Source organism: Oenanthe melanoleuca, chromosome 2, assembly GCF_029582105.1.
Source record: "Oenanthe melanoleuca isolate GR-GAL-2019-014 chromosome 2, OMel1.0, whole genome shotgun sequence".
NCBI classification, from domain to species: domain Eukaryota; kingdom Metazoa; phylum Chordata; class Aves; order Passeriformes; family Muscicapidae; genus Oenanthe; species Oenanthe melanoleuca.
The window spans coordinates 26516302-26540403 of record NC_079335.1 but is presented as its reverse complement, the minus strand read 5'-3'; the positions used below and the strand labels follow the sequence as shown (position 1 = coordinate 26540403).

At 37.1% G+C, this 24102-nt stretch overlaps 1 protein-coding gene across 1 annotated transcript; it reads left to right on the top strand.

Moving 5' to 3' along the window:
* The first annotated feature begins 3002 nt into the window (after positions 1 to 3002).
* On the top strand, positions 3003 to 21306 carry ATP6V0D2 (ATPase H+ transporting V0 subunit d2). The gene is made up of 8 exons (XM_056485657.1): positions 3003 to 3280; positions 10031 to 10202; positions 10765 to 10943; positions 13659 to 13738; positions 15600 to 15677; positions 18667 to 18843; positions 20231 to 20308; positions 20859 to 21306. The coding sequence occupies exons 1-8, from the start codon at positions 3151 to 3153 to the stop codon at positions 21018 to 21020; spliced, it is 1056 nt and encodes a 351-aa protein (XP_056341632.1). The 5' UTR covers positions 3003 to 3150; the 3' UTR covers positions 21021 to 21306.
* The last annotated feature ends 2796 nt before the right edge of the window (positions 21307 to 24102 follow it).

The window sequence follows — 24102 nt, the reverse complement described above, 5'->3', positions numbered from 1 at the left end:
AGTATTTTACATACTTCTAATGAAAAAAAGAGTAACCTTGAATTCATGTGATTTAGCCAAAATTCCAGTGATATAACCACTTACTCACTCTTCTGCTGATTCTTTGTCATTTGTTCAGTGTTAACCTCGTGGCTAAAAGCTGTCAACTGTGTTTAAAAAAATAAAAAAATAGAGGAAGTTCAGAGAAAAATCTGTGGCTATAGCCAAAACATTGGTAACACAGAAGGATTTTGTTTGTCACTTCTGAGTAAATAATCAGTATGTGGCAAATTTATTGTTAATTTTAGATTAGCTGAAAACAGATTCAAAATATTAGACCTTTTTTTCATGTTTCTTTCCAAGTTTCTCTCAGTGGAGGTGAAAACAACTGGAGTTGTTTAGAGTAGTGTTATGATGACCTCTTGTGGTTAAGTAATATATTCATTTTGGTTCAAAGTCTCTTGAAAACTTGCAGTATCAAAGGTTAAATTCTGTACGTAGATCTGAAGAGTTTTGTGTTGTTAATGCTGCTTAACCTGAAATAACACCTCCTCCCAAGCACACTATCAATATTTGTTTAGCTCACTGCGAAAAGATTCTTTTAAAAATATCTCAACCTTTGCACTCCACAAACATAACAGGTGAGAGTATCGTGTTTTCTCACATGGTAATTTGTTAAAGCAAGTTCACAGCTCTATAGAAATAAATTCAATAATATAAAACTCAATAATATTTAATAAAACCCTGCCCACTACAAGTGTGAAAGAAACCATACAGTACCAGCCAGTTATTATAAGAAATATGATTATTTTGATAGATTGAAACAGTAGATATTGAATATATATATTTTAACATAAAATTTTAGTGCATTAACTAACTATGTGCATCATGTTTAAATTGCTGTTAAAGCTATCTCTTTTCCACAGCTTTTCTTTAAACAAGAATCAAAGAACTGAGGATTTTCTGATATTGCCAAATGCAGTCTATCAATCTGGATCAAAATAACTAACACCTTATCCCTTAGTAGATAAAACCCTCAAGACTTTATCCTGATTTTCCAGTTTCCTGAAATAATTCAAAATTTCACTGATTTCATTAAACCACTTTGCTGAGTGATTATGCTTCAAGTGATGGTCCCACCAATATTTACAGACTTGGTAGGACTTTCCCAGTGGAGGATCACCAGTGGTGGTATTTACACCTGCCAGGCAGTATTAACATGACCTTACTAAATTTAGGATTTATCGCAAAGCCACTTCTGCACTGGCTGGAGCTCTGGAGGCTCATCAGGAGCACAGCCTTGGACTGCCCCCAGCTGGATGTGTGCCACATTCTGAGACACTGATTGCAGCTGGGGGAGGCTTAGACTCAGCTGCTCAAAAAAACCCTTACTTGTTTATGAAACACACTTTGGAGATTGTAGGTTAAACTTACACACTGCTCTTAGTGTGCACAGCAATTATTATTACCTCTCCCCATTTCTTTTCTTTGAAAAGGTGAAAAACAGAGGCTGTTGAGCAAGACATGCTGGAACAAAGTGGATGACAATATCAAAAAAAGCAGGTTTAAGTTAAAATATGGTTATTGTCACATGTCAGTAAGGAAGTACTGATGGCAGTCATGCATCCTGAAAAATCTCTCTGACTTGAAATTTCATCAACAAAATTCTCCTGGAAATTTCTTGCATTAGGAGGTTCTGAGCACTGTTGGCCTGCAGACTTGGGAGACAAAACCAAATTGTTTGTGTGGGGGAGGGAAACGTTTTGCTTCTATTGTCTATGATGCCTAATCTGTCTCATTCTTCTTTAGCTGGGTTAACTCTGCAGTGACAAGAACTGATGGACTTAAAACTGTAAACCCAATGTATGAGGAGCAAACTTCAGTACTCTCGGCCCCATTGAACTTCCAACAGAACAGAGTTTGCATGTTTGAGCATGCGATTTTTCAAAATGTCTGAATGTTGTCATTATTTCCCCTGCCATGGGTTACAGGTGGGACAACATCCAGCCTGAGACAATTTTAATTTGACCCTCGAGGGTTGTATTGGTCCCCTGGCTCAGCATAGCTGCCCAGTGGCTTGTGACCACTCCTTGCCCACTGGAGGCTCCTAGTCAGCCAGCCAAGGAACCAGCCAGCTAGTGACCTTGCTAGAGGAGGAAGGGGGTGGCTGTTTTGGCAGCAAATGTGCAGGCATCTTGTACTTCATTGTGTAGCCTTCCAAGCCTTGCTGTGCCAGGAAAAGCATGGCATATTCAGGAATCTGGTGAGTGCCAAGGTCTCATCAGTTTCTCCCCTCCCAGGACAGGGCAGGAGGTCTGATAGTCACAGCCTTGCCCCACGAGCTGCCAGCTCACAACAGCTCTTGCTGCAGCCACATTCAGCACAAGGCTCAAAGAGTAGCCATGGTGCTTGCCTTCAGCCAACACAATACACCAAACCTGTTCCAAGCTCTGAAAAATGAGTCTGTGGTCTTAGGTGCGGGTGGCACACCTGGGACAAACTGTGGTTTTGAGGCTAGTTCTGGATACTGACTTACAAGGACAATGAAAGTCAAACTCTTCAAAAATCTTTCACCTTTGCACATCATCTAATGTTCACACTAATTATTAGAAGGCTCTTATAATTTGAATACATATTTAGTGATAGAGATGAGCAGCAGAAAATTTCCAGCAAGCAAAAATGTTAAAAAAAGAAAGCAATACAGAGACACAACCAAGCCATCTGAGCTCCTTGACTAGGCTATGCTCTGCCACAGGCTACTATTTTACTGCAGAAATATTTTCTCTATAGGCATTCTCAGATAACTTCCTGTTTATAAAACAGTTTTATTCAAGCTTTGTAATGTGCTTTCTCATTCTCCAAGCAGTGCAGAGCAAGCAGGGGTTAAATCCTGTACTTCCTTTTTGGCTTCTCTTCCAACAATAATAAGTTTATTTTCTGGCTTTGACAGGAGGGAGTTGGATTTACTGGCTGGCTGTTGTGTAAGCATCAACTGTACTGGAACTACAGTGGGAGCAAGAAACAGGAAGAAACCAGTTGGTAAAACACAATCATAGGCTGGCAGGAATTCTGTGACTATTTGTCACTCCTTCCAAAGAGGGAAAAAACAGTTGGTGGCAGATATTCAGTGCCATCAAGTACTCAGAAGAGAGATTAAACACCTTTTTCTCCATGCCAGGATACTCAGAGTTTTACTTCAATGTGGACCATGGCTACCTGGAGGGTCTGGTCCGAGGGTTCAAAGCTGGGATCTTGACAAGTGGGGACTATGTCAATTTAGCACAGTGTGAGACACTAGAAGGTAAGTCTGCTGCTTTGTTTTCTTTAGGAAGAAAAACTGTAGCTTAGGTGTTTTAAGAAGGGAAGGTAAAAGATGGAACTACTAGGAGTTTGTCTTAAATGCAGAGATAACCTCGATGTCCTTTGAAGAGCTGTTCCAATGTTTAAGTTAATAGCTTTCCACATTTGTGTGCAGGAATTTGTGTGCAGGCTGGGATTTGCTAAGCAATACAGACCATGGGACTTTCTGGTTTGCTGATAAGGTTTAGAAATCTCATCCACAGAGTTCTTATGGAGCCTGGCAACCTTCTCACAGATTATAACCATGCTATAGAACAGTTCAAGTTTGGAACTTTCATACCATTTCAGCTGTATAAAACAGTTTCCAAAATCTTATTAAAAGCTTGCTATTTGACTCTGAATTTGTCTATAAAATACATTTATTATTTTAGTAATTTATTATTTCCTGAGTTTTAGGGCAGTGGTGGAGACTTACCAGGAGCAGAAAACTAGACTCCACAAAGATAAAACTTAGGGAAATAGAAAAAAAGAGAAAAGCTCTTTTCAAGGTGACTTTGCCACCGTAATAAAAAGAACACACAGTAGTTTCCAAAACAGCTTTCTGTGGCCAAGACTGGTCACAGCCTGATGAAGACAGACTTGCACCAAAGAATCATATGATGTACCTTTAGACATTTGGCAGGAAAAAAAATGCAACAGAAAGAAATCACCTTTCTAAAGGAACATAAAGTTCATTTTCCTGACTGCAAAATGAAAGCTGTGATTGTACACTCAATCTCTATAACATGCAGTCTATTAGATCAATTTGGAAAAGGAGGAAGGAGAATGAATAAGCTCACTCTGTTTTAAGCTTTGGTTGACTTGTACATGCAGTAATGGGATTGGGGTAAGAATAAGTGAAGAATGATGATTCCCATATCCAACAGAGTTTTGAGGCTTTCTAAACTATTAATATAAATAATAACATAAGTCTGGGAAGATTGTTTACCATTCATCTCACAGATTAAAACAACTACATTTTAAGAAATGCACATAGATGTTTGCCTGTCCTCAGAATAAAGTTCCTCTTGCAGTTAAAGAAGAGTTATCAGTTATTAATACAGTCACTGGAATCTAGACACTATTCAACTGACCAAGTGCATGTGTCTACTTCTGCTGATAACCTGGAGAGCTGTGTCAGCTCTCCATTTAATACAATGGCACTTTAGGCACACAGATGTATACAACCACTCTGAGAACTGAAATCTTATGTCAGCTACACAAAATCAACTGTTTCTTCACCCTATTTGTTCCAGCAGTTGTGATCTATGCAACTTACAGACTCTACAGAAACTCTTGATATTGTATTTAATTCTTTAAGTGAAAAAGTCCTGCTGCATAAGTATACAGACTTTGGAAAAAGGTAACAGCTTCAAACATCTATAAAAGACACAAAGGACAGATTGGTAGAATAATTAAACTGTGTTGTCACTTCACTTCTCCCTGCAGATAAGCTCAATAAATGATGTCATCCAAAGCTTTATGAGGGAAAAAAATCCTGGTTGCTTCTGAATAAGAAGAAAATATACAGAGCTAAAAACATATAAGCAAAAGGGGTTATTTGCACCCTTCACAAAAGAATACCTCTTATATTAAGTTTAAAATAGCTAAAAACCCCCTAAATTTTAAGTCATGGTACAAGGAAGTTATTTACTTCCATGAAGTAATTTTCACATATTTCTAAGATATATAAGCATTCAATATTTTTAAAAGCATGCAGCAGATGGAGAGGTAACAATAGAGAGATAAAAACTATTCCTAATTAAAATTTATAATAGGATGAACAATTAGTATTATTTTTGAAACCTATTTTTTCTAGCATTCATTCAATTTTAGAATGCAAAATATTTCATCAGTAAAAGCAGCAGCCTGAATCATCCCTCCTACAAGCACATCTCTACTACCCACTATCACTTCCCCTTTTTCTCTATTCATCTAATCTCTTTCACCATTGTAATATTTTTCTATTTATTATAGACAACTAACACATTTCCATTATTTACCTACCAAATGTATCATTTATAATGAAAATATGAGAAATAATGAGTTTTACATGAAGCTAAACACACTTATCTTTCTGCACATGCTGGATGCTGTAATACAGAACTTTCACTGTCAGTGTACAGTACACCAAACCCACAGACCCCTCCCTCTAAAATAAATTCTAAAGTAAACTTCATACTTTACCTTTTATTTAAATTTGAAATATTCAGCAAGAGGATTCATGCTGTAGTACTATGATGTTTGCTTAGTAATGCCACCATGTCTTCACATTAAAAGGCAATAAATTTACCCTATTCTACATTCTGTGGCTTAGCACCACACCACAAAAAATGGCCTAAGTTAAAAACACTATAAATATGCTAAAATAAACAAGCAGAAAACAAAAATCAAAACCACTCAAAGTAACCCATAAACAGGAGCAAAAAGATCTTTTAATTTCAAAGTGGTTTTGGTATCTCTAGGGAGGAAACCATAATGACGCTACTGAAGAACCACAAAAAAAGCTGTATATTAGTGCTTTACATCTGCCTCATAATCACAGAGCAAGTGTAAAAGCATGATAGTAATTAAAAAGAGACTGCCAACAGACTAATGATACCACTGTGTTGTCTCAATTCAGGGCCATACAGACAGGAGGAGAGGCTTTCAGCTCCATTTAGACATCCTTTTTGGCTTGGTTGAGCTACTGTGATGTCCATGGAGCTGCCTCATGGGCTGGTTTGGCCCTATGGCATCATCTGTTTCAAGGGAATGAGGTTCCCAGAGCAACCTAGCTGACAGTTTTTGAAGTAGAATATGGGGGTGTGGAGGTGTCTAAATACAGTGTTTTGTTCTTCTCTTGCTTTTTTTCCATGATAAAATGACTTCTGCTCTGTAGAAAGGAGGCTAGGTCACAGAAGGACAAGCATCACAACTCTGCTCCCAACAAAGTCACTGAAGTAAGTTTACTTAACTTGCCAGGGCCAGGGTTTGCCAGCACATGGTGGCTAAAATAGCTTTAGCTGAGAGAAAACTGCAGGTAGTTGGTTATTGCTATCAAAGTGAGGAGTCAGATAAGATACCATGAACTTAGTCCCAAGAGACTAAGTTAACATTTTGTTCAAGTTCTCACTGTACTCTTTCTTTTTTCTGATCAGGATCATTACTGCCTTAACTGCATTCATCTTAAACTAGTCTCCCTCTGTGCATTAATTCCTTTCAGTCATACTTTAGTTAATTGTGTTTGTTTCCTGTTCAGTTGTGAGTAAACTCATGTAATTATTTATAGTCAAATTTTTCCTATAAGTTGTTTTCCTGCATGTAATTTTATGAGGAAATAGACAATGATGGCTGACACTCAAAATGAATGTACGACAGCTGAAATACAGGAATTTACTTTTCCTAGGAATCTTTAGGAAAAAGGCCAAAGTTTTGTGTAGGTCTCCAAGAGACCTGGAGAAAAGGGGCAGCTGCCATCAATAGAAAGTTTTGGTGAGGATTGTCTGAGGCCCCTGTAATGCTCAGCCATCTACTCCTGCTGAGTCACCAAGTCATGTCACTAGTGCAAGTGTCTGTGATAGTTCCCAGACCTTATTTATGCCAGCAGCAGAGAAAGGACTATCATTTAGGACTACCCTTCAGTCTCTGAGCTGCACTGAACTCTGTCTTGATGTGAACTCTGATTATGACATTCCTGATTGATATTATATGGTATTGCAGGTTGTGGATGATTGTTTTGGTCAAGATCATGAGATAGAGTTGAATATTTTTTTCTTACATACAGTATGCATACTGGCATTTATTTATTCAGTTAAAGAAATACATCTATAAAGCAGGCTGTATAACTTGGTTACAAACCCAGCATTCCTGGGTATAACATTTCCTCCACAGCTTTTTGGATATGAGTAAGGCTAATTAATGAATTACAGCTAATATTTTTTGTGCCTTATATAAGGCATGGTTTATGAAGCCACTCAATCAGAGAACTTAGGAACAGTAATAAAGTCTTGTTAAACTACTCTCTATCAGCAGGTTTTTTGTTTTGTTAATCTTATGATTATGCTAATCACACTTCAGAATAGTCAATACTTGGGGGTCATATTTGGGTTTTACAGTCTGCTTTAAATAGTTAACCCCTGAAAACCACTGTATTTGAAAGGCATTTACAGAGTGTGATTAAAGGTACACTCTATGGCTCATCTGAAAAGAAATTGAGAAAAGTTGGAATTCAGCCCTGCATCTCATAAAGTAGTATTATCTAATCTCAACATATGCCAAGTATTTTTATACTCTTTGCAACAAAATGAGAAAAGTAGGAATTAACAGTTTTCACAGGAAATGTAGGTATAAAATCAAGACGTTAGTGATTTTTTTAAACGTGGTCTTATAGAGTTAGACTGATTTCTGGGTATAACTGCATTTTTATTTATCTCTTAGTCTTGCTTACCTTTCCCTCTTTCTTCAATTGTGTTTCTTTTTTTCATATTTGGATTCTCTTTATTCTCTTTCTCCTCTTCCTGCATGGAAGTCTGTAGTAAAACTAGGATATTTCCCACGTGTGTTATATGATTTGACATGGATTTGATGAACAGACTATTTTGTGGATAAGGAGCTGACAAGTCCAGCTGGAGCTCGGTGATGAGTGGTGCCCCTGGAGGATCCTTACTGGGACCAGTACTGTTTGATGTCCTCACCAGTGACACAGACATGGGGACTGGGTGCACTGTCAATGAGTTTGCAGGTGACACCAAACTGAGGCGTGCAGTTGACACAGCTGGGGGACGGGATGTCATTTAGAGGGACCCAGCAAAGCTGGAGAGGTGAGCCCATGGGAATCAGGAGATGCACTGAGGCCAAGCATAAGGTCCTGCACCTGGGTTGGGCAATGCCTGCTGACAACACAGGCTGGGACAGGCAGGAACTGAGAGCAGACCTGTGGAAAAGGACTGGGATGTCTACTACTCTTGGATGAAAAGTCAGACATGAGCTGAAAATGTGTGCTCATTTTGCAGAAAACAAACAGTGTCCTGGGCTGCATCCAAAGCAAGGGAGGGAAATGGTTCTCTCCCTCTACTCTACCCTCATGAGACCCCACCTGGAGTTCTGTGTCCAGCTCTAGGGTCCCCAGCTCAGACAGGACATGGTCCTGTTGGACTGAGCCCAGAGTAGAACCACAGAGATGATGTGGAGCATCTCTCCTAGGAGGAAAAGCTGAGACAGCTGGGACTGTTGTGCCTGGAGGAGGTTCCAGGAAGACTTCATTGCCAAGTTTCAGTACCTGAGGGGGGTTGCAAGAAAGATAAAGACAAACTTTTCAATAGGGCCTGTAGCAATAGGAAAAGGGGAAATAGTTTTAAACTAAAAGATAACAGATTCAGACTAAATGCAAGGAAGAATATTTTTTAAAAGGAGAGTGGTGAGATGCTGGAAGAGGTTGCCTAAAGAGGTTGGAAACATTCATGGCCAGACTGGACAGGACTCTGAGCAACCTTGAGTGGCAGCCAACTTGCATACAATACTCCATGAAGTTTATCTCAGTAAGCTACAGTGCTAAACATAGAAGTCTGATTCACATTGTACTAGTTCTTTTGCTTTAAGTCTCAGTGTAGGCAGTCTTATTGCATACTAAGGAAATATACACATAAGGAAATAGGCAAAAGCAGCTACTGTGCTGATAAATGCTTACCTTGCTAACTGCAAATTAACTTCTATACAGGTACACCCTTATTCCCATCACTGGGAGTGTTGCTGTCCTTTTCCCTAATTATCAGTTCAGTTTTCACATAGAATTCTAATTATTATAAATGCCCAAATCATATAACAGCATCCCAACCTATAATTTACAATAGTTTTAATATAGCATTTGAACACAATTATGCATTGCAGTGGGGCCTTTTCTAAAAGGAAACCTTAAACTGCTTTGAATAGCAAAAACTGATTCAAATGCTTGCTTATGCCTCATGCTAAAAAATGGCTAGCAGAGAAAATTTGTCATATTAATTCTGTGATATCATGAAAGTTTATTTTAACTTTGTGGTCGAAACAACTCATTTTCCCCAGTCACCAGTGTTGAGAGCTCAAACAGAAAATGTCACAATGACCCAAGTTTCTGGAACAGCTTCTTAGGATTTGCTAGTAGCAGCCATAAATCAGAGAAAACCAAACCAGAAATGCTAAGAGAGTGTAAACTCTCCCCTTTCAAGTGCTCCACTGCAGAATCCATTTGGAGTCCAGAATGTCTGCCAGGCAAGATGTGTTCTCTTCTTCAGGCAGCCTGATAACAGAAGATTATAATCTTACTTAAGATTTAGATGTTTCACAGGAATATTTAAGATCTTACCAATGTTAAAGGATGATTCCTATTAATGCAAAACAGTCCATGAGAGTGCTGTAGACAAAAAAAAAACCTGATGTATTAGAATGGTGCAAACAAGTGAAATTGAAACATTGAACAAACCTGATGAGGGAGGGACTACAGACAGTAGTAACAGTCTATCCAGTATGTCTGAAAAAGAAAGCTGATGGTGAAACTTCTGAGAAAGGCATAAATTATTTGTTCTTCCCTACAGCATGCAGAAAGTCTTACTTGTAGAAGGCAGTACAAATTTGCATCAATTTTGCATCTATAGTTGCTTAATATAAAAATGTATTAGAAATTAACTTTTAAAAAAATTTGGTTGCAGACAATATGACAGTTTATTCTCATTATCTTTCCTGAATTTAATTCCAGATCTGAAGTTACATCTACAGACTACAGACTATGGCAACTTCTTGGCTAATGAAACTGGTCCTCTCACAGTTTCCACCATCGATGAGAAACTCAAAACAAAACTACTGACAGAATTTCATTACTTTAGAAACCACGCTTTTGAACCTCTTACCACTTTTCTGAATTTTGTCACGTAAGTACTATTACCACATAGATTACCACACAGTAGTAGAAAAAGCAGTTAAAATAGCCTGTTCTTAGCTGCTTCATGGGAGGATGTTTAAAGCTGAATGAGAAGAAAACCCTAAGATTGGACCACCTGAAGAAACTGCAGTTTTAGCACCGAGATTCCCGTGTATTTCTTTGTCCAGGTGGTATATATGAAATAAAGGAATCCCAAATTAGCTCAAATTATTTTCTTTGGATTATTTGCTTTTGGATATTTGCTCATTGTCATGCCTTATAATGAAACTACATCTCTTAGCTGTTATGTTTATTATAGTCATATGTTAGTACCACCTTCTTTAAAAGTGTCAATTTTCTAAATCAGTCATATGGTTTTAAACTAGTGTTGTGTTATCTACTGCTATTTAAAAACTTCTGTTGATTTTTGATGGGCTATTGATACAGAATGAACATACATTCTGGTAGTACTTTGGTATTACGGCTAATTTTCAAAAATTTGGGGTTTTTATTTTCTCAAGTGAAGGTTGATTATAAAAAGAATTTATTTTTACTTCTTCTTTCCAATACAGATACAGCTATATGATTGACAATGTAATTCTTTTAATAACTGGAACATTACATCAACGACCCATAGCTGAACTTGTTCCCAAGTGCCATCCATTGGGGAGCTTTGAGCAGATGGAAGCAGTCAGCATTGCCTCAAACCCCACTGAACTCTTCAATGCTATTTTGGTTGACACACCTTTAGGTAAAATCACTAAATTTATTTCTTTTCTTTTCTTTTTTTCCTCAAAACTACTAACCCTGCATTCTTTAGAACAGGATGTTTCCCACTGGGTGTGCTGTGTTTTGCTAACAAAAATCTTGAATTGTGGATCAAGCACTTCTGAAGTGGTGTTCAGGACATATTCTATTAATATTTATTAACTCCTGTTATTTATTAGCTTCTGTACCCACCTTGGGAAGCAGACTCAGAGAAAATATGCTACTCAATAAGTGCAATGTATGTATTTTATATTCAAAGTAGTCAATGATTTAAAACATCTATATTTTTATTTCAACACCTACATTATATTAAAAAATAGATCTTCACTAAGGATCAAGCAGACAGTTACTAATAAATATTAGATATGGTAGAACCTAGATTCTCTCTTGAGATTTGGGCATGGTTCAAATAAAAAGAAAAGTCCTGTTTTAAAGAACTAAATCTAAGAGCAAAGCAGGGTAAAGTTTGGGAATGTCACATTATGAAATTAAGATGAAACTCTGCTCAGTGTGGTGCAGCAGCCAACACAAACAAAACCTAATAGGGTGTGAAGGGCACTGAGAATAAGACAGAACTGGATGGATTTGAATGCATATGAAACCATTATGTGCCCTCATCTTCAGTACTATGAGAGATTCTGGGTTCTGCTTCTCAAGAGGTGTGGTAGGTCAGCCCCAGACAGAAAAAAATCCCCACCAGCCACTTGCTTACCCCCTACTCTCAGCACAATGTGGGGCAGAAAAAAGGTGGAAAAGAGATTGTGGGTTGAGATCACCCACAAAGTACTGCTGCAGGCAAACCAGACTACATCTGTGGGGAAATTACCTTGATTTATTACTGATTAATATAAGCATGACACAATTAATATGTGATCCACTTATAAGAAAACAAATAGAAAATAATGAAACATTAGACACTTGGGGAAAATAAATATCCTTTGTATTCCTTGTAAAAGAGGAGCCTTTCCTGCTCCTTCACACCAGGCTCCTCTGCTCTGCCCCCCTGTTATCCCTGCAGGTTACCCTGCATCCGTCCAGACAGGCAGGGCATGTCACAAGGAGCAGGGGGAGTTAGAGCTGTAGAATCATAGAATGGTTTGGGTAGGAAGGGAGCTAAAGATCATCTAGTTCCAACCCACCTGCCATGGGCATGGACACCTTCCACTGGATCAGGCTGCTCAGAACCCCATCCAGCCTGGCCTTGGACAGTTCCAGGGATAGACATCCACAGCTTCCCTGGGCAGCCTGTTCCAGCATCTCACCATCCTCACAGTAAAGAATTTTTTCCTAATATCTAATCTAAACTTACCCTCTTTCAGTTTAAAGCCATTACCCCTTGTCCTACCATCACATGCCCTGGTGAGAAGTCCCAGTTTGGTTTTCAGGTACAGCTGCTCTCCTGAGAAGCTCAGCTGTGCCCTGCCCTGGGTCCCAGCTGGAGCTGGCTGAGTCCAGCACAGCACAGTCCTGCCTTTCCCTCACTCAGGACACCCTCAGCACACTGCCACCAGTGCCTGGCCACTGGCACACTGCACAGTGAAATCAGAGAAGGGGCAGAGCAGGACAGCTCAAAGGAACAGTGCTGCCATGTGCTGACAGACTAAAAAGTCCAGACTGCAGTTCAGAGTGGACAAAGCTGATGAGAGATATGGACACAATTTACAGATTCCTGAGAGCAGTGGCTTGTTCATAGTGAGCTATGAACTGCTCCTTACCAAATCCTTCAGAAAACCAAATCCCAGCAGAAAACTAATTTTAAAAGGTAAACTAAACCACTGGTAGTAAATTTCCAGAAGTTTTTTTTTTCTAAATTAGTTTGTAAAAGAAGAAAGTGGTATCAGTTCTTCAAAGTCATGGGACAAATTTGTGGGCAACAGATCTATAAGGAGATACTGAAGGGAACTCTCAGAACTACACTTTCTGATATTCTCCATTCAAAATCTGGATGCTGGAAAAGTAGGAAGGGATAAGACCACAAAACATGGCCAGGCTCACATCCTCTCTGTAAATACCATCTTCAATTGCCGCTGCTTGGGAAAACACTGGCACACAGTACTGCTCTGCCAAACCAGGACAGCTCAGAACAGTGAGAGGCACATGTTGGTTATTAATATCATATTTTTAAATGGTCCAGCTGCACAAGTGAAATTCATCCACTGCCTCCCTGCTCAAAAGCTTGCTCTTTAGTCAGTTCTGCAGAGGACCCACAAGCACAGATGGTCAAGGTCAAAGCATGTGCCCTTTATCAGCTGCAGCCTGTTGCCTTTCCCACACTACATATGCAAAGAAGAAAAGGGAAAATAGGAAAGGGGATTCTCCTTAACAATTGCAGAACACCTGCATGATTTCAGATGAAAAATATTTTTCATGTCCCTCACTAGAAAATCTCCATAATAACCAAACTATATACTTCAGAGAAGATTAGAGCTTTCATTAACATTCCCATCTGATTCTCTCTGGAGACATGGACTCTTGCTGCAGCACTGATTGATTCCCCTCACTGCAGATTCTCATTAAAAAGGAGGGGATAGGAGGATAAGGGGAAAATCAAGCGGATTTTTCTTCCTCCCTATTATATCACCCTTTCTTGTACAACAGAGCTCTTGGATCCTTGTTCACACACTGGTGAGCAGTAGACAGGAGATGCATATTATCAGCATGCAGATTTATACTGCTATATTATAAACTCTGCTTTCAGCTGCTTTTTTCCAAGACTGCCTGTCTGAAAATGACCTGGATGAAATGAACATTGAAATAATGCGCAACAAACTGTACAAGGCAAGTTTTTGCAGCAAAATGATAATATTTGGGGTTTATCAAATGTCTCAGCCAAGCAGGTCAGTATCATTAACCCTGTTTTATGGATGGGGAAACAGAAGTATGGTGACATAAAGCAAGCTGTCTGAGGTCATCTGCTTGATTTCAAGCCCAGGAATGAAATCCAGCTGCTTCCATTTCTACTCCACTGTTTGGGGAGTTTTCAAATTTTAGGTCTGCATCCAAATTCTAATTTAATATCTCATTAATGAAAATGCTCTAGATGTCAAGCTAATATTGAGATCCAGATTTGTTTATGAATAACTCAGTTATCCACCACATGCCAGAGAACACTTAGCTCCTCAGTGAGCCTAGGCAGGCTCTCATCTAACATTGATTTATGTAAGGAGGATGAGGTTTGCAAGAGTCTAGTGGTTTTGAGTCTAGATAACATGATTTTTTTGGTAAAGATTTTGTATTATTTTCTTCCTTTCAAAATAATTTTTAACATTGTTATAGCACAGTGCTGCAAGGATATGCATCTAACATGTGCCTTGCATTTTCAAAGTACTTTACAAATTTTAGCACACAGGTCACTACTCTTACAATGGTCTGTTTGAAGACTGTAAATCCTCCAATCATTTAATGGTTCCTCCTGGCAAGTTCTCTCCAAAATATTTTTCATCTTTCTTTCACATCTTTCTTTCCCCAGATTGCAGGAAGTATTTTTACAGTGATCTGATTGCACTAGGGGGAAAGAAAAGAAAATTCTGTTTGTCTTACAAATTATATTTATAAATTCCAAAGCAAATTTTTAACTCTTAAAACTTTAACTAATTCTCTCATTCAATACATCATCAGTTATGCCTATATATTTATTTTTTTCATGTATTTTAATTATTTCATGGTACTGCTTTACTAGACACTTTTTCCAGTTTGGCAGCGCACATATTTGATTCTTATATCCTGTGTGGATGACCCTATATTAACACTTATTGAATCTATTTTTTTTCTTCTTGCTCATTTGAGTATTAGGGGGACCATTCTGCAAACACTATTAAATTATTAATAGATAATTTCTCCTTTACTACAGCTGTCAAGGTCATCAGTTGCTTCTGCTCTACTATCAGATAGCACTACACAGAACCTAATGCATAATTCTTTGCAGTAGATCCCCCTTGAGATGTCTCTACTTAAAATTCACTTAAATGCAGAGTTAGTGACAGCTCCTGACAAGATTGTATGAAGTTGTAGCAAATGCATTTTAACATAAATGTTCTCTAATACAGTATTTTGTTAGACAGAGGCAGGGAGAACAGCATATCTGAGATATTTAGTGTCCTTCCTGCACAGGTATTTTGAAATGGGTGCAGATGCCAGAATCCTTAACAGACCAGAGGGCTCTGCAGACCAGTATTACAGAAGCTTTGTCTGCTGTTCTGTCCTAATCCAGGGTTTAGGGTAGAGCAGCAGGGATTAGTTTATGTATCCTCATCCTGCTGGGCCAACAGCCGTGGCATATGCCCAAATCCCCTCCTCCACAGACTATAAATGAAGAGTTTCCTTCGGCCATCTGCTTATTATGCAGTGGAAGCTCAATGGAGCTCAAAAAGTTCCTTCTTTAGAGAGCAAGTAAAACATAATATTTGCCTTATTACAATTTCTGAAAACATTTGATCTCAAAATGTAATAGCAAGACATTTGTATCTGAAGGCTTCAAATTTCATTTGAATTAAATAATTAAGCACATACTAAAATTTAAATTCATAGGTGGAATTATCAAAGTTAATGGAAGTATTTCAAAATGAGGTTCATGCCTATGTGCAATCCTGGTCCAGGTCTCAAGCAGAATTTAAAATATTTCTCTTCTTCTTTCATGTAGTCCTACCTCGAGGCATTTTATAAGTTTTGTGAAAAACAAGGTGGTACTACAGCAGAAATAATGAGACCTATCCTTGAGGTAAGAAACATTCAGTCTTTATACATTAAAATATTCCACAAGGTTGTCATAATTATCTCACTTTGTTTTTCCTGTTCAATGTCTCTCCATTTTCAAAGGTATCTGTCAAATGTTTCTTCTCCTCTAAATATACCTGTTATTCTAAGATGTAATGAATAGTGTTTTCAAGGATGACTTTTTCCTTTTGACTAGAGAAAGCAGCTAGACCATTACTGGGGAGGAGCCAGTTAATATTTTTCTGTAACAGAGCAGAACAGAATAAATGGTTCACTAATCTCAACCTGTTGCCCTTTAACATATCTCTCCATTATGTAGAAAAAACAAAAATGTTGATTATTGGGTTTGGGATAGCTAAAGCCTGGCATTACTGTTTATTTACTAATCAATAATCTCCAAGCTTCGTGGCACTGCTAGGTTCCTTTACTCTCCTATAAAAATTAGTGGTTGAGGTTAGAGTTGAGTGACCTTTGGAATTAGTGTCATATAAAATTAGAACATTCTGTGTTATTTTTTTCGTCTCAACTGAGAAAAGTTTAATATTTTTTCCTAATGTCCTTCCCCCAGAGCATGCATGCATCTAGTGAATGATATTTTTGTCTCTGTTATTTTAATAAAGGATACAGAAATTTCTAGAATTCAATTCTCAGCATTCAGGTCCCCTTTTCTTTTTTTATCACTTAGTCTATCACAATTCTTTGCAGAGGCTGACAGCCAGACCACCCACTTGCTTCCAGGAGTCTATTTTTCTGGATAAGCAATTTTACACCCTGGAAACCAAAAAAATTCACTGAGGTCTGACGACATCATACTGAAAGTTTGCATTTAGAAGTGAAATAATAGCCCTGGGAGCTCATCCCTGAGGGAAGAATGTGTCTGAATAGCAATTTACAAAACAAGGTCCTAAAAGGGCTTGCAATTTTCTATTTTAACTAAGCAGGTCACAATGTGTCAATTTATGCTCCCAACAAATTACTCCTAATCAAGTTAAAGTGAATAGAAATTAAGTATTTTGACTTTTCTTTTCTTTTCTTAAAAATCAAAATCAAGGGATGGCTGGCAGAGATAAAGACATTTTCCATAGGTAATTCAGAATTTTCAGAAAGTTCATTTTTAAATAGAAAGTCATGCTCAGAGCAGATTAGTTACTAACATTAGTTTAAGCACATTGTAAAACTCCCTTTATATCAGTGGTAACAATTTAGCCTACCATAAGCCTCTTTAAAATCCCTATCTAATGTCAATCAGTCAGGTGGATAAACTTTTCTTCAGAAGATTTCCTTTTCTATATAATTTTATTAACCTGAAGCAACACATAGAACAGACTGCTAATGGTTGGATTCACCAAAAAAAAAAAAAAAAGCTTAATTATTCAAAAGAATATTTGTAATCTTATATGTAAGACTAACAACCTGACCCTACAGAAGGGGGCTGAGGTATTTAGCTCCCCAACTCCTTGACCACCATGCATGGTGCAAAACTTCCATATTATGAGTACTGAAGATCTCTTTTCCATGCTGCATGTTTAGCCCTGAATCTGGCAAGGAATAGAGAACCTCATGTGCTAATGAGTTGATGAATTGAGAGGTCTGGGATGGGAATTATCCTGCAAATTTTCTCAAACTGGAAGCCACTAGAAGCAGAGCCCACACTTGCTACCGTTAGTTGCAATGTCTTGTACTAACAAAATATTTCACATCTAACAGCTAGATTCTACAAGACTAACAAGTTAAAAAAAGAAAGCATTTGTGCTTTTAAAATTATTTCAATAGGTCTAATAGGCCTATTTTTATTAATAAGGAAAGTGAAATTTGGCCCTGTTATTCATGACCTAGAAATCTTCTCAAGCAATTTAATTTGTTCTCATTGCATCTTTACTGTTTACTCTTTTTCCTTACTTCTAAGCCAGTGCCAAAGGGTAGAGAGTTCCTGTTATTGTGTGCTCCTGTACATAAGAGTAGATGTGAATTTGTGTTTACTGGCTAAAGAGGAAGATTTGTGTTGCAAATGCAGCCTTATTATTCAAATGAAAGGAGCACCTCTGCTAAAACTAGTTCAAATATTCACAGCATGAGAAGTTTTGTAAGTTGCCTGCAATGTAAGTTGCCTATATATACTTCACTTGGGAAGATTTTCAGTGTGCAATCCCTGCAACTAGCAAAGGCTCTGCTGTTCTCAAAACATGAAAGTAAGGAGTAAAGGAAAGAATTAAAACCCTACTCAATTTATATTTCAAAACAGAAGAAAAGATTGTTTTGATTTACTCTTGCATTTTTAATTGATACTGTAAGAATGGTAGGTGAAATTTTGCCCTGTGCAAAATAGGAGCTCCAATATCTAGACATTGGATTGCCTTTCAGTCTGCTGCTACAGTGGAAATACAGATTCTACCTGGCAGAAGAAATATAGCCTTTGATTCTATGTATTAAAAATTAACTGTTTGAAATACTTAAAACTTTAACTTGTCAAATAAATGGCCCCTTCCTCCTTAGTAAATTATCCTTCTAAATTTGTGCATTGAGAAACTACTTTATTTTTAGGATTTTCATTCAGTCTTTACTATCAAAAGCACTTTGAGTTATGTGCAGTACTATTGATTCTTGGTCCTTTCCTTTGTAAGTTTTATTTTTAAGATCATTATTTCATAATCTTACATGTGAGGGTGTGAAGATATTTTTTCTTGTCAACATCTGGGTAACTAAGCAGGGAAATGAGGAAGCAGCAGAAATTATATCTTTGGAACAAAAAAATCACAGACTAAAAGCTGTGGTTGCAAAATCTTTTTTGATTTTCCAGCTAAAATTTAATGCATATTTACAAAGAAGAATTTACAATTTCAAAAATAAGGTACATTTCCAATGCTCTCAAGTCAACTTTGTTTTTTAATTAAATTTCCTTAGTTTGACTAACCAAAAAAACCCAAAATATACCCACCCTAATTTAAAATGAGATGTCTAATAACACCTCTTTATTCTTTGTTTTGCTTATGAAGTTTGAGGCAGACAGGCGTGCCTTTATCATCACCATAAATTCATTTGGCACTGAGCTGAGTAAAGATGACCGAGAGAAGCTGTACCCAACCTGTGGAAAACTTTATCCAGAAGGCTTACACCTGTTGGCCAATGCAGATGACTACGAGCAAGTGAAGTGTGTTGCAGAATACTATGCAGTATGTAAAGTAATTTATTATAACAAAAAGCCAAAGTACAAATGCTTAATTAACATCTCCTGACGTCAGCAAAATTTTGAAGAGCGTACACATAAGTTAAAGGAATTTTTGAGAGAGGAAAAAAAAAATTAGCAGAGGTACTGAAGTTTTCATAAAAATATGTATGGGATCAAAGGCTTGATATGAAGAGATAAGATTAAGATAAGACATTATTACATTAGTGCAGTACAAAGTTCCTCTTACAACGATGTTTAAGTAAGAACAAATCACATTCTAGTAAATAAAACTCTTCCTACTCCATTAACTCTCCCCAAATAGAGTTTTACTTCATTGCTTCTGCCTTTGATTTTGGAGCATAGCCATAGAGCATTTTAAAGTGAGCTGACCAAACAAGTCATGTCACAGATTAGTCAAACCTGATTTATTGCCTGTATACCACAAAAATTCCCTTCAGAGAAGTTTTCTCTAAATCATTAATTGATTCAAAGAAGTAGATGGAAATGTTAATATTGATGCAAATAGTGCTATTATTAAAGATTAGTTAATCTGCAACACTTGATATATGATTTAACCCTTGTACTCTGTCTAACTATAGTATTTAAGCTACCTCTAAGTGGGTACACAAAAGATGTCTGGTCTCTTGCTTTTGCCACAAAAAAAATCCACAAAGGTAGAGCTGTGCATCTGCTCCTATGCATAAGCAGAACATTTTAATCATGAGTTACCATGTCAGTGAGGTATGGAGCAAGACTATCCATGAGATGGTGGATTATTTTTGGGATTTTGGAATTTGGGAACCATTGTAGTAGACCTCTACTACACTCCTACTTTAAGGGAAAAACAAACCAAACACACAGAGAAGGAAATTACACAGAAATGTAACAGCTAAGAAATCAAGTCGAAGGACATTCCAGGATGACAAATCAGACTAATGGATTTGGATACAATATTAATGCAGGTAAAGCAAATCCAGCTGACTGCTGGAAATGAAAGGAGCAGCCGTGTGATGATCAGAGTTCAGTGTTTTGGCTCTGTTTAGAGCTCTGGCTCTGATGGATACTATTTGTACAAGAAGTTCAGTGCTCTCTGTCCAAAGGAGTGAAAGGTCACATGCCATTCTACAATAAGTCTCTTTTAGTGCCTTCGGTAAATTACTTTAAATTGTTGGAAATGATGATAAGAAATACAAGAGCTAATGAGATTTTACTTTCTTTTGCTGATTATATGCTTTTAACTTTTGATTTATGTAGAATTGTAATCTATACGGGAGGTCTTCGTTATAGAAAGATTACTTAATGAAGATTAATTTACAAAATATGTAAGGTGTCTGTGCTGCACAGAATGCAAAAGTACCTTATTTCCATGGAGTGGTTGTCTGTGTTTTTAGGAATACAAGGCTGTGTTTGAAGGTGTAGGGAGTGGCACTGGAGAAAAGACATTGGAAGATGCATTTTTTGAACATGAGGTAAAACTTCTAACCTTAAAATACAAAAATGAATGTTACTAACATGGAATAATAATTAAAAATAATTTTTAAAAATTAAAAATAATTAAAACAAGAATGAGATACCAGGCTTTTGGTTCTACTGTACTGCTTTCTATTCAAGAAAATTGATTTCCTGTGGCTGTCAACATTTGGCTAAATAAAAATAGGATGATTTACCTTTTAAAGTAAAATTAATCCCACATCATTGTTCTGAAGACTCTTTACAGAACTATCAATCCTGATAGCCTATCCTAAAGCCATCTCATAAACACCACTTAATGAATTTCTTTTGAGCAATCCACTAGAGAAAATATTCCACCACTGTCTTTGATTTCCTGTAATGTTGCTGTAGTCTATTACCAAAATTAATCCACAGATGACATTTCAATTACATTGATACTCAAGAGATTGCTAAATATAATCATAGTGGCAAAGCTGCAAGAAATCTTGAGTGTAAAAGATACCATATAAAAATCCCATTCACCTTCCTTGATATTTTATCATAACACTTGTTTCATCTTTTCTACAGGTAAAGCTGAATGTGCTTGCATTCAACAACCAGTTTCATTTTGGAGTATTTTATGCCTATGTGAAGTTAAAGGAACAAGAATGCAGGAATATTGTATGGATTGCTGAATGTATTTCTCAGAGACACAGAACCAAAATTAACAACTACATTCCAATTTTCTAAATCTGAGAATCTATAATGCTTGAAAAGATGTATAATTTCATAGAAAAGAAGAAAAATATTATTTTAAAAATCAACTCTTATCAGATGTTTTAAATTGTATTAATGAGCCTTCTTGCAGAAAAAAAAAAGGAAATGTAGGGAAAAAAAGTAATGCAATTAGAGATATGAGTACTTCATAAGGAAATACTAATGGGTTTATTCACAAATTTATTCGTAGATTTGTTCCACACTGTGTCTATTTTAATTTAATTGGTCAATAAAAACCTCCTGCAAGGTCTTACATATATATTTTTTCTCTTTGTGGAACTAAGATTTGTATCAATGACATTTGAAAAGCTCTTTAATGCCTTTTTTTTTTAAATTAATGTTTTTCTCAAAGGGCCAATTAAACCACTACTTCTGTCCCACAGGATCTTTCTCCTGGCATACAGATTGTATGAAGGACTTAATACAGGAATAAGAAAGAAGCTCTGAGATTGTCCTTAACAAATCTGAAGGGGGAGTTTCCTGAGCTTAACTGTGACTCCTCTCTGCAACTAAATGTAAATAAGTAACTTCAGTATCATTAAAATATTCTGGTTTTCTTCCTTTATGGTCGATGAAGAGCACCCTAAGTGTTAAACAATGAGGGTCTGATGTAGTCCACAGCAATAAAAATATCCCCTCCCAGCACACCAAAGAATTGTCTTAATGTATGCACTAGGGAAGATTATGAAACATGAATGGAAATGCCAACCAAGTCTGTATCACTTTTACATCAGACACAAACAACACCAGCTCTGAGCTATTTGAGGACCTGGCTAGGATCAGTAACTAAAAATAGAGGGAACAGTTGAAGCCAGATTGTAGCAGGACAAGATTAATTCTGCCGAAGAAAAAGGGAGGATTTTGAAAGGTTTATCGACATTCTGCCTTCCTACTCTATTCAAAGAATTTGCCCTTTTATCTTTCAAACAGGTCATACCTTGATTTTCTGCATGGCTTCTCAGTTTCTGGCTGCACAACTGCAAATCTCACTCTTCAGCTGGCTGTTCCTTCAGTAAATATCATACAGAAATACAATCCATTTCCTGCTGAGTAGACAAAAAAAATCTGATGTCAACACTTCAGAATTATGGAAAACATTCAGGCATCATGATTTTAAAAACCAAGAGATAATATAGTCTCTCTATAATATGTAAATGTGCACATGCATTCATACATAAAAAGTAAGAAACCTTCTGGGCTTTTTATAAAACCACACTTCTTGAACTGCAAATAACACCAAAAGGCCATATCCCAGAACATCTTATACTCATTTAATGCAGAATTGAGATGATTTTAATATTTTGCTTTATTGTGAATACCTGAAAACCTTATAGTATTACTTAAAAATATTTTCATAATTAAATTTAGAAATAATTTAGTAGGAATTTAGAAAAATTAACTAAAAGTTAATAAGACAAGAATACAAGTCTTATTTTTTTATCAAGGCATATTCTTTAGTAGATCCAGCAATTCAGGAAAACAAAAAAGGAGAATCTAATCACAGTCTAATTGGTGATCAGTGCTTTCATATCACAAACTTCAGTGGAGAAAGCAATAGAAAACATTGCTGAAAATTTGTAGTTTTTTTCTATATTTGCATTAAAATTACATGAAATTCTATAATCGCATTTAAAAATGTTGGGAGCAGAAGAATAACAAAGTCAACTAGTCTGGGACACAGAAACTTAATTAACACAATTCAGCACAGTGCATGAATACTTTTTCTGTGCTGATAAATCAGGCCTCCTTACTCGAACAAAACAAATGAGCTGACTTTCTGCCAAGAATTTTCTGAAGTGATTTGAAGGGGAAAGAATCTGCTCTCCACCCTAAATCATTCTGTGCCAGGGAAGATATGCAGCTGCTGTTGCTACGGTCTGGATACTGTTGGCTCAGAAAGAAGTGAGCAGGAATTGCAGCTTTCATGACTGTGTTGTCAGCAGAACTGGTCTTTAGACTATGGAAAGGACAGCATTAGTTTTGATTGATGCTTTTTTCAAAACAAATGTCTAGATATTTGCCAAATGAGGACAGGATGTAATAGACCTCAATTATATTCAATTCAAGGACAAGGGCTTTAAACTTCTAACTCCTTAAAATCTATCTTTTTCTGTAAATAATATAATTTACATTACTCCCTAGTTAGAAAAATAGTCTTCATGCTGGTGTCTATATAAATAAATAGATCTATAAATCTATTAACATAAATATATAAAATAGAATCATAGAGTTTGCTGAGTTGGTGGGTACCCAATATAAAGGGGATATAAAGACCATGTATCATCCCTAAAAAGATCTTATAGTGGAAGTTCCCATCACAGAATTACTACCAAGGGCATCAGCAGCTTCTTGATGATAATGCCAACCTACCAAACAGGGGAACAGGAAGCAGCCACTTTTCATCTTCTCTCTTTCACCTCTCCATAAGAATTTGTGTTTACACCCTTTAAGAGCTAAGCCTATGCAGACAAATTTGTTCAGTGTGATTATGGTGACTATGCCCCCCGGGCTGCATCTTTAATGAGAGATGGAGAGCAGGACCAGGAAGGAGTTCCTGGTGGGCTTTGAGAGCTGTGAATCTTCCTTTTCCATCTTTGCCTGAGCTGTAGCTCAGGTTTGATGTGCTTGCCATCTGCTCACAAACAGAGCTGTGGATGGACCAGGCTGTGGAGTCTGAAGCACTTCCCATGCCCAGTCCCTCCTTCCTGCATGAATTACTGTGTTTGTTAGGAGCTGAAGATTTACAGGGTGAATCGTATCAGCACAAGGTCTTAAGGCTTCCTCTGCACTCACAGTCAGCTGACAGTCATAGAATCTCTTGTTCTGGTTCTGTCAGCTCCAGCATGACTTTCAGGAAACACCAAAAACAATCCAGAGACAGCTGGACAGTGTTTGGATTGGATAAGATTTATAAAGTTGTTATGATGATTATTACCATAATAGTTTAACAAGAAATAAGACAAAATCCATTGATTTGCTGGACAGCTAGATTAATTTACTGAGGAATGTGGAGAAATAATGAAATATAAATAATGGGGGGGAAAAGTGATAAATG